The 13,471-nt window shown below is 37.2% G+C and overlaps 3 protein-coding genes across 5 annotated transcripts; all 3 read right to left on the bottom strand.

Moving 5' to 3' along the window:
- Positions 1–636: 636 nt before the first annotated feature.
- LOC123006546 (protein limb expression 1 homolog) lies at positions 637–2,919 on the bottom strand. The gene is made up of 3 exons (XM_044401112.1): positions 2,281–2,919; positions 1,841–2,004; positions 637–1,709 (listed from the first exon to the last, which is right to left on the bottom strand). The coding sequence occupies exons 1-3, from the start codon at positions 2,465–2,467 to the stop codon at positions 1,167–1,169; spliced, it is 894 nt and encodes a 297-aa protein (XP_044257047.1). The 5' UTR covers positions 2,468–2,919; the 3' UTR covers positions 637–1,166.
- Positions 2,920–3,999: 1,080 nt separating this feature from the next.
- LOC123006547 (protein rolling stone-like) lies at positions 4,000–8,229 on the bottom strand. Of its 3 annotated transcripts, none has more exons than XM_044401115.1 (5): positions 8,151–8,229; positions 5,076–5,175; positions 4,670–5,027; positions 4,437–4,620; positions 4,000–4,388 (listed from the first exon to the last, which is right to left on the bottom strand). In XM_044401115.1, the coding sequence occupies exons 2-5, from the start codon at positions 5,157–5,159 to the stop codon at positions 4,136–4,138; spliced, it is 879 nt and encodes a 292-aa protein (XP_044257050.1). In that variant the 5' UTR covers positions 5,160–5,175; positions 8,151–8,229; the 3' UTR covers positions 4,000–4,135. The 3 variants fall into 3 exon arrangements, with proteins under 3 accessions (XP_044257050.1, XP_044257049.1, XP_044257048.1); XM_044401114.1 differs by lacking the exon at positions 8,151–8,229 and adding an exon at positions 7,082–7,352; XM_044401113.1 differs by lacking the exon at positions 8,151–8,229 and having other exon boundaries at positions 5,076–5,390.
- Positions 8,230–10,437: 2,208 nt separating this feature from the next.
- On the bottom strand, positions 10,438–13,113 carry LOC123006402 (glucose-6-phosphate 1-epimerase). Its single transcript, XM_044400852.1, has 5 exons — positions 12,734–13,113; positions 12,563–12,614; positions 12,452–12,510; positions 12,245–12,401; positions 10,438–11,290 (listed from the first exon to the last, which is right to left on the bottom strand). Exons 1-5 carry the CDS (start codon positions 12,798–12,800, stop codon positions 10,789–10,791), a joined length of 837 nt encoding a protein of 278 aa, XP_044256787.1. The 5' UTR covers positions 12,801–13,113; the 3' UTR covers positions 10,438–10,788.
- Between the last annotated feature and the right edge of the window lie 358 nt (positions 13,114–13,471).

Genomic DNA, 13,471 nt, shown 5'->3' with positions numbered 1-13,471 from the left:
TTAATTTAATAGGAGTTTAAATTATATGAACCTTTTCCTCTTACCCCATATTCCATTCCGATTTTTTAATAAAAGCATACAAAATATGCGTCATCGACTCATCGACAAAACACGAGTGGTATAAAATTAAACTATAAAATTTTGCTCGTGCATCGATGTAAAAACCAGTAATCATTTTCTCGAAGTAAGTTGTCTCAATAATTATAATTACAGTCGTAAAAAATGTTTGTAAAAGCTTTTTAATAATGCAATAATTTTGTTATCTCATAAAGTTTGATAGCTTACTAATCGTCTCAAAAATCGATTTAATTTCGATGTCCTCAATTTTTTTTAACTTATTCCTGTTGAAAAAGCTCCAAATGTTCAAATGTAAAGAAAGAATGAAGTTTTAGTTATTTATGAAGGAGCAGGCAGAGTATTATTTATGTTTGTGTAGCATAGTGTTGGATATAGGTGAGGTATGTTTGGTCTTTGTTGGTGTAGATATACGTTTTGGGTCATAATTTGAAAAGTGGGTGTTAGTTGAATTGATTATTATCCATAGATTACTACTGGCTTTTAAATGGTCGTTGACCCGTTTGGAAAAATGGTTTGAAGAGTAAAACAGGAATGGCGCGTTATAAGTAAAACATCTGGTATGATTAAAAAATTTATTTGAATAATTAAAATAATAAAATAGTTAGCACTATATAGAGGCAACAGCAATAATCAGTCAAAATGATAGCTTGTAAATTCAGCAATAGCTAAATATAATAAAAAAAATCTCAAAAACCAGTTCCCATTAAGTGAATTATTGACGAAATGAAGTAGTCGTATAATTACGGTTTGTTAAAATGAGACGTGAGTCTGAAGCAAAGTGAGTTGAAAAGTATGTAAGCGTCCTGTATACCTTTAGTAGGCAATTCCCAAAATGGAATCAGGTTTTTGTGTGGCGCAATTTTTTCCTCTACGGAGACTCACTTAAAATTGTGGTCAGTCGGTCTCCAAATGGACATATTAGAACCGGCCTAAATATCAATAAAGCAAGAGATCTTTAAAAGGATACTTGAGATGAGAACTCCTATTTTACAATATCAACACGAAACATTCAATAATTTACTTATCATAACAAAAACAGTCTCACAAAAAACTTAACATATAACGTACAAAACGCAAGCAAAGCGATATTAACTGACGTTGACTTGTGTATGAGCAAGGATCAAAATATCCTTTTTCTCTTTGGGGAATCGTAATTCGCGTCCTGCAAGCCTCGCCGATTCCAACTCTCTCTCGGCTTGATTCAACTCCCTCCTAAGGGAGCCAGCACATTCCTGTTCTCTCGCAATCCAATCTAAAGCCATCTGGGAGCGCATATCGTCGTCTAAAGCCCTATTCGAGTAATGCGCAACCACCTCTTGTCGACTGCACTGTCGCTCCCTCATCGCCTTTAAACTGCCGTTCCAGTGCAACAACTGAAACACAGTCATCAACTCCTGAAACTCCAGCATGGTGCGTCCTTTGTTTGACTCTAACATAAACCGGAACGCCCCTATACCGGTGTTCGGATTGTCTGCTTCCTCCGGATCGCCCTTGAACGAATTGCGAGCCTCAGCCACCGCCTTTTCGATAAAATCGTCCGAAATACGGCGAGATGGGTGCTCGTTAAAGACAGAGTTCATCAGGGCGATCTTCGCGGCGCTGCGACGGGCTTCCGCTTTTGTGGGACAATTCTGTAATTGACGACCGATTAAGTGTTTCAATTGATTTTAAACGAGGGCGCAGGGGCAAGTGCGCACTTTTCACTTTCAACGTGAAACAATGATAGAATGAACATTTGCCCCAAAGTTTGTGTGTGACTAACCTGGAAGCTTCCGAAGCAGGAGCCTCCGGGAAGGGTGACGTAGCAAACGTAGGGCTGGGCATTGGAGGGTACAGATTCGTAGATGACGAGAGCTCCATTGCGGAGGTCGGCACCTCTGGCCTGTTTCATTTGCCAAAATTCTTGTAGAGCTTCGACGACGTTTACTAGAAATTAATGGGTGAAATGTGAGTAACGGGATGTCATATGCGAGCGAAGATAATGATCTGGTTCTTGTGATCGGGATCGCGAATGTCGTTGACATATTTGTAGAGGCATGAGCGGTCGAGCGGGCCATCTGAGGCATGAGCGTGTCTGCACGGAGCCAGTTTTTAAAGGTTTAATGGTACAAGTTACAGTCTGGGCGAAATTGTTGTTGGTTTTTGTCGTCTGGGGTTAGTGTGGTGATCGCACGTTGAAGTCTTTTGATAGTCAGTACTCACCGCGATATCCGACGTCGTCGTAGAGCTGGACCATGGGCGCCGTGGCGGAGCAGGTCCACTGGGGGTCGGGGTAGACCATCATGTCCGTCCGGGCTGCGGCGGCGGCGGCGGCAGCCGCGGCGTCGGCTCCGGACGGTTCAAGGATGCGCCGCGAGACGAGATCGCGGCCAGCACATGCACTCCGCATCAATGATCACTGGTGCAGTTCTGGGTCTGGCCGCTGCCGCTGCATCTCTGGTTCTGTTGCTAAGGCAAGGCAAGGCAAGGCAAGGCAGCGCCGGTTGCAGCGCCTCTACGACAGTCAACCGCCTACCGCTCCCCCGGCAGTTGGCACTGCCGTTGCCCTTGCTCCGGTTCCTCCTCTTCCTCCTCCGGCCACGGATTTGCGATATCACCTCCGCAGCCGCGCCAGAACCCAGAACCACCAAAACGCTTCCAATCGCCGCTCCGGACAGAGGTCAACTCGTTGATTGCACCTCTGTCGCGGTTAGAACATAAGTGAGCGCTTCAGCGCTTCTTTCTCGCACAAACAACACTGCAAATTCGAGACCTCGACCACGGACGACTACACGTACACACAGACCGGAGCTGAATCCAATACCAATTCCAACAAGAGACGCAAGCTCTACTCCTCTACTCTCGACTCTTGATGTTGACCGAGTTGCCTGTGTTGACTCTTGCTTCTTTGATTGTTCAACTGCCAACCAGCTTCTCGGTCTCGGCCTCAAACACTCGCTGCTTCTGACACTAACACCACGGTCAGATTATTTTTGCATTCTAACCATTTACTTTTTTTAATTAAAACTGGTATTCTCTATTCACCATTCTTACACCTATGACCGGATTCTAAACACTCATCAGCAACATAATTTGGCTAAAATGCACTTCACACCGCCAACAACAAACACATATCTAAACAATAAAATAACACTCAAACTTATAAATATTTATTATACAAATTAAATATCATTACAAATTTATTTGACAAAGCTAATTAATCAGGTTAGCAGGCTAACGGTCCCCGAGACTTAAATCCCCGCCGGTGGTTATTCCCCAATTTTTTATTAGTCTGCAGAGCGTAACGTAAAAGACCGATACCTTAAAGCTTCAAAATTGACAAAAACTTGCTGAAAAAACTATTTTTCTACACTCCTCCAAATCTGAGAATATAAACAGAAATTTGTGCGTTCATTTCTTTTGATAAGATCATAACAAACCCAAAGATAATTTTAAAATACCACTTATCAACTGTCACTAATTGATTTCTTACTCTTCCTTCGGATAACACTTTTATTGTGACAGAAAATGCTTCAGTTCAATTTCCGATCAGAGTAGCCTGTGAATCTAAAATTAATTTTGCAACATCATAAAATAGAAATATGGAATTTGAAAAGTCTTTGTTATATATAAAAACTATTGACACAAAGAGGGTAAACCTTTCGTTGATCGCTTCTTAAACTTGGATTTGTGTTACAAGTTAGTCTTATGAAACTAATGTTTAAAAAACTGAAAGCATATTATCGGTTTCTTTTAGTTGATAATTTAAAAAACTCCAATGTGACCTTATGTCGGCTTCCTGGTTTGGCGATTTACCTTGGGCACTTTGAAAGCTCAGACCGTCCCTGTTTCCACCTACCGTTAAGTTCGAAAAACGACAATGTAATTAACCAATCTGGTTCACCCACGTCTCCCTAAATCGCCACAAATCAAAATATTGAATTCGCAATAAATCAATTTATTTTCAACTATTACATTCCGTACAAAACATCTTACGCATACTATATCTCAGGTAATATATCTAATACAGTGCTATATTCTCAATTAAATTATGTGAGCAACATTATATCTAGATGACTTAGACCATGTCATTTGCAATTCCTTCATTAACATAAGCTCCCATCTGGTCTTTTTCTTCTTTATTTAATTTATGACAGTGATGGGTTCCAGTTTGCGGAACCCATTTTGAATGCATCCAAATTCTGAATTTATGTAATCCCCAACAAGTAATATGTACAATAACAATAAACCCGACGACAGCGAGACAAATCACTGTCGTAGTTCCCGGTTTTCGCCAGTCTAGGATATTGTAGATATAAACTTGCCCCTCTCTAGAAGCGATTAACTAAGACGTAAATTCGATCATCACTCGGTCTCACCTGCTGATGCCTCCCGCTGCGTAAAAAATGACACTAAATACTGCGTAACATATTCCAAACACGACAGGGTAGCAGCAGTGAAGCAGCCGAATCGGATGCGCCACAACAAACAGATCTATCATCATCAACACGGAATTATTAGCGTGAACAAAAAAATTCATCGCGTCGAAGTCCATGACTTTTTCTGCAAGAACCTCTCATTAAACCCAAGAGGACTCAGCCCACTAACCCACCATCGTAAATTAAAGACCAGTACAGTATAGTTATCCCAAATGCGATGTCAGTAGCAATCACGTTCAACACCCAGTAGAACTTGTAAAATTTCAGGGTTGAAGATTGCAGGTTGGGACGGCTTCGCAAGCGAGGCGCCAACACACAAATTGACAGGATGATAGCACTTATCAGAGATTGTAAGGTGCAAGTGGTGTAACCCCAATTTGTCAAGTAAATCAACCATTTGGCTTTGAACGACGAGTCGGCGTCGGGATGCTTCAAATCGCAGATGGAGATTACGAAAGTCGTGAAGAAGAAAACAGCGATAATCCAGCGATAGACCAGATATATAGCACTAGGTTTTTGCTCTTTTTGCCACTGAAATTCACCCTTGAACGTGCGTCTGAAATAATTACTTTTACTTACTTGTGAAACAACAAATGTGATTGGTTCGTCATGTTCGAGCGATAGCTGTTTCAAAGAACAGTTTTTCTTCCATGTTTCTATCATTGTCTTAACCAAAAATCTGCAAATGAAGAATCAAAATTGACATGACATATCGACACACAACTAATCCATTGTAATTCTGCACAGCTACTAATCAGCAACATTTCTCTTTATAATAATAAATTGCGTAACAACCGGTAGGAAACGCGTGTAGGTAAATATATCAGATTTTGAATTTCCCCAATGTATAGAAAGTAGAAATGGACATTGGGATGGTTTTGACATGACGCAATGAACGCTGTGAGGAATTTCCGGATGATAATTCTTTTAAAGCCGACCAAACAATCATCGTAAAATTATTATTAAACAAACGAACAAAACATAATTATTTGTCTTCTTGCTCTTGGAAGTCATAAAACCTGAGTAAACGAAACTTATTATCTCGACTGCTCAACCGTTCTCTTCAGTCTCTAAATATTATACTCAGAGAAAATTTTAACTGCATTTAGGAATGTTTCAGTTTCGGAGTTTAATGCTGATTTGTTAATGGAAGGATAGCAATCCTTGAATTGTATAGTAATAATGCGAATGCGAATTTTATGATTAGCAAAATGCTATTGTATACTGCTATCAATAACTAATTACAGGTTAAAATGATTATTTCCTCCTTTATTCGCTTCACCATTAAAAACAATTCATAAAACCACTGAAACGTGAAATTGTATGCATATTTAATGAAGATAAATTTGACGCCAAAGTAAAACGAAAAACATTTAATTAAATAAATAGAAGCGTCAACTTAATAAACAATTGACTTTTTATAGCAATATACATAATGTGAAATTCGAGTCGGGTATTCAAGTTATGATGGTTTCAAAAAATTGCACTATTGAAAAGAGGTTTGGTATAATTTCAAAGATCAATTTTTTATTTGCGATAGGAATTATAAATTTAAGATTTTTTGCTTTGAGATCGTCGATTTAAATTCTATAAATGTATAGATTATTTTATTCTGCATTCGGCTCTGAAATTGAGTGCTGAAAAGTTGTTGGTAGGTGTCGAAACAAAACACGGGGTACATATAAAAGGTTTTTTCTAAAGTGTGTATAATTGTTCATTAGGTATTATACATTACATTTTATGCTATATCGTACCTCGCAATATCAGAACAACTTAGAACACAGTTTTTATAATTGTGACACACTTTAATTACACAACTTTTTCCATTTAATCATTGAAATCAGTTAAAATATTTGCTTACACGCATGTCCATTATTTTCCAAATATGTTCTCAAGGAGCTATGCTCAATTAACATAATGAATTTTTTAGATTGTTATCTTAAATAAGCAAGTTCTTATTGTTTTCAAAACATCTCCAAGACTTTTAAATGACTGCTTTAATTATAACAAATTTACGTGTTTGTGTAAATCAAGACGGAAAATGCTATTCTATAGTGTTTTCCGAAAAGAATCCTAATTATAAATTTAGTCCAAGTTTGGAATTATCTGTTCTGAGAAAACTCACACAACGAATGATATGCAGGTGGATGGTTTTATCTAAAACGAGCCTTAATATAGATTGCCATTAAAAAACCAAAACCTATTGTCTTGTCGGTCTTTTATAATTTGATAAGTGAAATTATCGAGTTTTTATGTCTGATCATTGTAAAAGATTACAAATAAGACATACAATAATTTGACATGATTAGATCGATTGGAGATAAAACGTATATAAAACGTATGGTTCTTATTAATAAAGAATTTAATCATCGTTGTAATTTTATTTCAAGTTTTTGCTTTTTTTTAAAGTTTTGTGGCTGTATATTGTGTTTGATTGCCGGCGTCCTTTTAATTGTCTCTGGTCAAATAAATCAGTGTTAATTTGTCCGGCTATTGTTGTAAATTGTGAACTGAGTGCAATACGGCCGTAATGTGATTCGCAATCGATTTTTCGATGGATAATCGCCGGTTTTGGCTGAACTTACTGAAAAGCGCGCCTGTTATCAGGTAGGAACCAGTGGCAGGTAGTTGGTCAGTAGCGCGGAGAGGTGATTGTTGACGTGACCTGCACGAGGTGGTGGCAAATGATCTCCAAGTTCGTAGACCCCAAAAGAAGCACTACACACCACCACACCAGGCTCGATCGGGTGACATGTTCGACGTTAGTGCGATTTCGAACGACGACCACGTGAGGGCTAAACCAGCCTGCGCTGTAGACAGTGGCCTAACCAGCCCACCTGCAATTGACCGGACCGCAGGTCACCGTTTAACCTCTGCCAATTGGGAAAATACATCGGTACAAACCGCGATTGCCGACAAAAACATGCCGAAACGGCAAACGCGATGCGCACGCTGCATCCCGGAACACATATTGACGCATATCATATTTTGGCCCCTCAAAACTACCCTTCTAGATTAATTATGCAAAGACAAAGTTCTGACAAGTTGAAGACTCACTTAGGCCCATTCGTTACACAACTTGTTTAAATAAGTCTGAATGCAAGAGAAAGTAACCATCTTGCGCTGACAAACAATAAAGTTTTGCTAATTGACGAAAATGTTTTGGGAATTATATCACTGATATTTGTACATTCGTTGTTAATTAGCTATTTGTTGTCTTGTTGGAAATTGGGAATTGTCAATAAAATCGATAAGAAACAGAGACAACGTCCACTTGTGTTATTTATTATTTAGTATGTTTCCGAAGAATTCTTTCTTCGTGTATACACAGGACGTTAAAAGTGGTTCAGCTACTAAAATCACCTCATGATTGTGGACGTAAAAACTGGTAACATGTTTGGTGGGTTATACTCTTTGCAATTAATGACCAATTTAATTTATGCGACGAATATTGTAATCCAATTAATTTTTTACGGATCTATTAACTGTGTTATAATATTTATGTTAGATTATGAAGCCTACTTGAACACATACTTCATACTTGAAAGTTTATCAAGCAAATTGTGATTGACAACTTATTTCCATTAGATTAAATAATAACATGCTGTAATGATAACTTTTCTTGTAGTCTTTTTGTAAGTTGATTTATTTTACCTTGAACAGGAGACAAGTGTTTAACTTCTTAGGAACTGTTATCAAAATATCAGTTCCATGTTAGAAACACAAAGTTTTCCAACGACTGACTTTGATCCGATGCAGAATGCCATTATTTTTTAAACATTAAGACTGTTATCGTGTTATTTACATAGAGTAAAGTAAAAAACAAATACAACAATGGCAATTATCTTATAAACCCATGCATAGATTTATCATGCAGTTAAAAGTAGTATCTTTAATTTCTAAGAATTTATTCTGATGCGGTGCCATATCGAATGCTTGAAGCATTTTTCTGGTCGAGTTGAAATTCAAAGGTTAAGCTGTAGCAGTTTGGAGATACAATTTGGCAAATTGGTTGAGTAAAACAGAGGGATTAGTAACTTGTATCTGATGGTTTATTATTATGATTGTATCTTCTGATTGCCTACATAATAAATAGCTTTTATTGATTATGTTTGTGAAGAAAAAATACCATTGGTTCCCACTGAATCTCGTTGAGCTTAACAAATCTGATTGATTCAATTATAAGCTCATTTATTTTAATTTATATAACTACTAAGTATACAATGCGAAGAACATGAATGAAGAACATGATAAAATTAATGCTCTGCGGAATATAACAAATTATTTCTAGAAGAAAATTGGTGAAGTCATCATTTTTTTAAACTAAACTCTAACAATTTATCTCTGTATTTTACCTAATTACATTATTTTATCTTAACTTCAGGAGTACATTAACGACCTGTCATCGTTCGAATCTGTCGCTGCTAAAAACTTACTCGTTGCTCATCTATTACTAGCTAACAAGGGAATTTACCTCTAATTATCTATAATTACATTCATACCAATCTTGCAAAAAATCCATATTTCTACGCGACATTTGAGATCGTATCAATTGCGAATAACTCAATTCAGAATTTCATTGTTAATTTTTAATAACGTACTTCGGCAGCTAATACAATTCTCTTTTTAATAGTTTTAAGCACGATCTTCGTCTTCCAATTCAGACTAAATTGCTATGCCACAAAAGACACAATTGTGTTCAAGGATGCTCACTTTATTTAACAAAGACGACGGCGTCTAAATGACATTTGTAAAGAAAGGAAGGTGTGAGAATTACTCGTCTACTCGTTTCAATATAGACCACATTGTAAATATTACATAGAACTAACAACCATAAAAACTTGTTAAAATCTACAATGGTTTTTAGTTAATGCACCAAAAAAACGTCGTTGTTTATTGAGAATTAACGGTATTTTAAGTCAACAAATTCTTCTATTCCAGACCATAATGATGTATGGCACTGTGCTCAGTGTCGCCGGAGTGATCCGGGTGGTCAAACCAAAATAAGTGCTTACTGACCTAAACAAATTAGTTTGGGCTATGACTCGACTGTAAAAGCGCGAATTAATAATCCGATGACAATTTGTAAAGTTTTGCGCTCGTCGCAAGGTTAATTGAGGCCAAGGCGAAGAATTGCGCTTTTTTCAAGTCAATAGAATCTTAAAACAACGCCGCAGCGTGATCAAAATGAAAACAATAATCAATAAAACCGACCGTGAAAATCTACACTGATTCGCTTTACCGGTTGACAATATACATCTTTCTGTCGCTCAGCCACTTGCAATAATTCAATTAAATTCCGTGGGAGCGTCTAGTCCCGCAAAAATGCACTTCTAAAATGAAAGCTAGAAGAAGATGTTTTTTATGGGCTCAAAAACATCCAAATGTCCCTGCACGCAACCCAAATAATTACGTCGGATGGATAACCAATTATGCATTCTCAATCCGAAAAAGAGCAAAAAATAAAGATGGAATAAGAAATACATTGTTAGTTGGAACAATCTGAAACTGCACGTCAACTTTCTCACGAGTCGAGGTTCATGTAGAAGTGACGTCAGTATTCACACTGGTTTTATTCAGCATTTACATATAAACTTCATTTGCTCTTGGAGATTCAAAGAAAATCCCTCAGAGGATATACAAGAATGACCTTAAACAATAAAGGATTAAAGACAAAACAATTTTCCCATTCTGAACATTCTATTATTAGTATGCATGTTACACAACCACTTTAAATAACCTGATGCTGTTAAAGTGAGATGAGTATATACTTGATTTCTGAAAATGGCAGTTGTCTTTTTATTTAATTTACTTTACTTGGTGAACTGCGGAGCGGACCGCAGATTAAACTTTTACTAGTCAGTAGCGGGCCGATGGGTATGCAACCTGTAGTGCAGTGCAGCAAACTCTGGGCGCATACACAAAAGGGAATAACAATGCATTTTAATTATAATAATTTATTTAAAGTTAATAGCTGTTTACTAACAAATATAATAAGTTAGCTATCAAAAGTATAATTCCACGTCAACTATTGCACGAGAAGAACAAAGAACTAAAAAACTACTCCAGTCGTATACGACATAAGGCTACATGTTTCAGGAATGTTGGCATAACCCGCAACATTCATCAACTCAAAAAATAACTTTAGCTAAACTATTGCTTTCAGAATACAAACAAACACACGTTCTTTCCCAACCCCTTGTATTCCTTAACCAATACGCAGTATTCAAATTAAAAAATACAAGAAGTGACCACTAGGAGCAGCTGGACGGCTGAGTCGTGGTAAAAAAATTCACATTACTTGTAAAATTTGACTGGCTTCAAAACCCATGCCAGGCAATAAAATAACAGGACTCGATACGTGTCCCGATTCGACACAAACCATGTTTGGATATTCGTCGTCACCGAAATCGTTCATCTCTTTGGCATGTTCGACCCAAGGATTCCAGATGACGGTGTCGGGAAAATTGCACTTTTGTATGCGCATTTTACGCCCTGAGACAACGTTTGTTATTATATGTTCGTGTGGTGTATTTTGATAAATTCTATCAGTCCATTCTCCGATTGTTACGACGTCGCGAGTTTCTTGATAGAGAGCTCCTTCGTTACTTGTCTTATCGAGGTATGTGCAACCCTGTAGACCTGTTATTTGGCAACGACGCACGTCAGGAACTTTAAAATATGTGTGCAACAACAAGTTAAAGCTAAACGTCGATTCTTTACTTGGGTTGTACACGGCTATATTGGAATGTAACTCCTTCTCACGCAGGATTAGTCGGTACGTCAATTGGAATCTGCACAAACAAAATTCATACATTACTAGTTTGTACAAGTCTTAGTTTGTTTGTACAAGCACAATCAACTAACTATAAGTGAAACACAACCTTCATTCGAATGCATATATGGTAATTATAGTTTTGTAGTTCACTTTACCGTGACTTAATTTTTTATTCATACCTTAATACTTCCTTAAAATTATCAACAATATTATGTTTTTCTAGTAGCATATTTGTTTTCTAATTGCTACATCCATTATAATTTATAATCGTTTCCATACAAAAAGCACTTTTGTTCATTATGTAATTTGGGACAATTGATGCTTTTTATTCAGATATTAACACAATAAAAAAATTATTAGCGTAATTATGTTACATGACTGCTACCTTTGCAACAAAATAAACAGAAAAATCATGAAAATTTATTATTCTCTCTATTTTTACATTTGTAGGAAAACTACAATTGCAGTTTTGATTGCACAATTCCTAGAGATGCAATTTTCTACTCTTCAACTTGATGAATTATGTTAATGATACGTTTCATTTATTACATCAATTAATATGCAAGTTATTGTTTGTTTGTTGCATGCCTGACGTAAGATCCCATCACGTGCATCACTTAAAAGTACGGTAATTAAAATAGAAACAACGTAATGTAGCATTAAAAAATCCAAGAAAACGTATTTTATCTTATACAACCATACACTGATTTGCTGACAAAACAGGGATAAAAGGGTAAAATTGGTAACAAATGGAAATAATTAATTAAATGAATAGGGAATTACGCATGCGCAAAAAATAAAAAATTGAAAAATTTAAATTTCGCACGAAAATCGAGAGGGTTGTGATTGACAGAACTAGCAAATGCTATACAACTTCATTTTGTTGTTTATTATAAAAGTGATAAAAATTTAACAAAAAATGTGCGGTGATTGTGATTACTAGATATAAATTGTGAAAAAAGGAACTTACGGGTAGCTCCAAACGGCGCGTGTAAAATCAGAATCTATGAGAGAAAAAATGGCCTCAATATCGCCACTTGCTAGTCTCTCTGGAGGCTTCTCCAGATTCCAACGTACAATTCTCGCAAAACCGTGCTGGGGACCAAAATTCCAAGGGCCAAATTGAGCTAAAAGTAAATTCTATTACAAATTCTGACTTTAGAGTCAAACTACTTACGAAAAACGAAAGGGATTCCGCCCCTTATGGCTTTTTTGCCGTCAAATACTGCTTGCTTACTGTAAAAAAATTGTGATAGTTCTGGTTTTATTCGGTGTTTGCGAGACGTACCTAACGAATAGTTGTTCTTGGTTGTTGACTCTCCAGGAAACAACAGTGGCACCTGTAAATTTAGCATAGTTGTAAAAAATGCCTCTGAGGTTATGTTTTTATTGTTTGGGGGCGGTTTGTGTATGGGAGATGGGGTAATGATGGTTGGATCTGATTGAAGTGCAAGCATACCGTGTAAGTTAATGGTACATGTGGTGTTGTTGCCCCTGTCGAGCACTACAACACTTGTAGCGGCCATGACCGATCTTTCTGTGGCCACCGGCCGAACGCGCGATCCTCCCGCGTTGTTTTGCTGTTCCCGCACTTGGTTGCTTGGTTCACACTTTCACGCGTTGCTACCTGCGCGGTCACACGACAGGTGTAAGTCCCTCTGTTGGTAGCGAAAAAAATAAGATTCTTATCAAACGCCCCGATTGGATAAAGTCGATACAAGCCAACTAGGGATGAGAGGCGAAAGCGCACTGGTTTCTATCCCCCGTTCTTAATATGCAGAAGAACGGACGCGACTAGTTTTTCATCATTCTACAAAAAACCGAAACAGTACAGATAATGGAGGAGAAGACGCCATGCGCGCCGCCTATCATCCGGTAGACTCATCACAAGTAACGGCTCTGCTTTACCGGCCAAACAATTTCAAAAATTTAACAAAAAAAAATACCAAAAACACTTCTTGCGTTATAATTTTTCATATCTGTACCCCAGAATAAAAGTGTACTAAGTCACAAAACCACAAATACGAGATAAATCAAATTAAAAACTTAAAAAAACCGTTACGTTAAGTTAGAGTTAAGATCATTTAAAAATGCCTATATTCTTAACTATCACCAGACGGCTGGGAAGAAATTATACATAAATCTATGGAAACCCAATTTTCAAGAAATTTGGAGTTAGTACACTTTTATCCTGCGG

The sequence above is a fragment of the Tribolium madens genome, unplaced genomic scaffold, assembly GCF_015345945.1.
Source record: "Tribolium madens isolate multiple individuals breed KSU strain unplaced genomic scaffold, Tmad_KSU_1.1 Scaffold_2;HRSCAF=44;Tcas5.2_LGX, whole genome shotgun sequence".
Lineage (NCBI taxonomy): Eukaryota > Metazoa > Arthropoda > Insecta > Coleoptera > Tenebrionidae > Tribolium > Tribolium madens.
This window is presented reverse-complemented; position numbering and strand designations above follow the sequence as displayed.

Bases quoted from the DNA above. Each gene is read 5' to 3' on its own strand.
- LOC123006546 (XM_044401112.1), bottom strand. From the start codon at position 2,467: ATGCGGAGTGCATGTGCTGGCCGCGATCTCGTCTCGCGGCGCATCCTT. The intron at 2,005-2,280 runs GTGAGTACTGAC...ATTAATTTCTAG, and splicing joins CGACGACGTCGGATATCGCG to TAAACGTCGTCGAAGCTCTA. The intron at 1,710-1,840 runs GTTAGTCACACA...CGTCAATTACAG, and splicing joins CCTGCTTCGGAAGCTTCCAG to AATTGTCCCACAAAAGCGGA.
- LOC123006547 (XM_044401115.1), bottom strand. From the start codon at position 5,159: ATGATAGAAACATGGAAGAAAAACTGTTCTTTGAAACAGCTATCGCTC. The intron at 5,028-5,075 runs GTAAGTAAAAGT...GGTGAATTTCAG, and splicing joins TCACATTTGTTGTTTCACAA to TGGCAAAAAGAGCAAAAACC. The intron at 4,621-4,669 runs GTGGGTTAGTGG...AGGTTCTTGCAG, and splicing joins CTGGTCTTTAATTTACGATG to AAAAAGTCATGGACTTCGAC.
- LOC123006402 (XM_044400852.1), bottom strand. From the start codon at position 12,800: ATGGCCGCTACAAGTGTTGTAGTGCTCGACAGGGGCAACAACACCACA. The intron at 12,511-12,562 runs GTACGTCTCGCA...ATTTTTTTACAG, and splicing joins CAAGAACAACTATTCGTTAG to TAAGCAAGCAGTATTTGACG. The intron at 12,402-12,451 runs GTAAGTAGTTTG...ATTTACTTTTAG, and splicing joins CGGAATCCCTTTCGTTTTTC to CTCAATTTGGCCCTTGGAAT.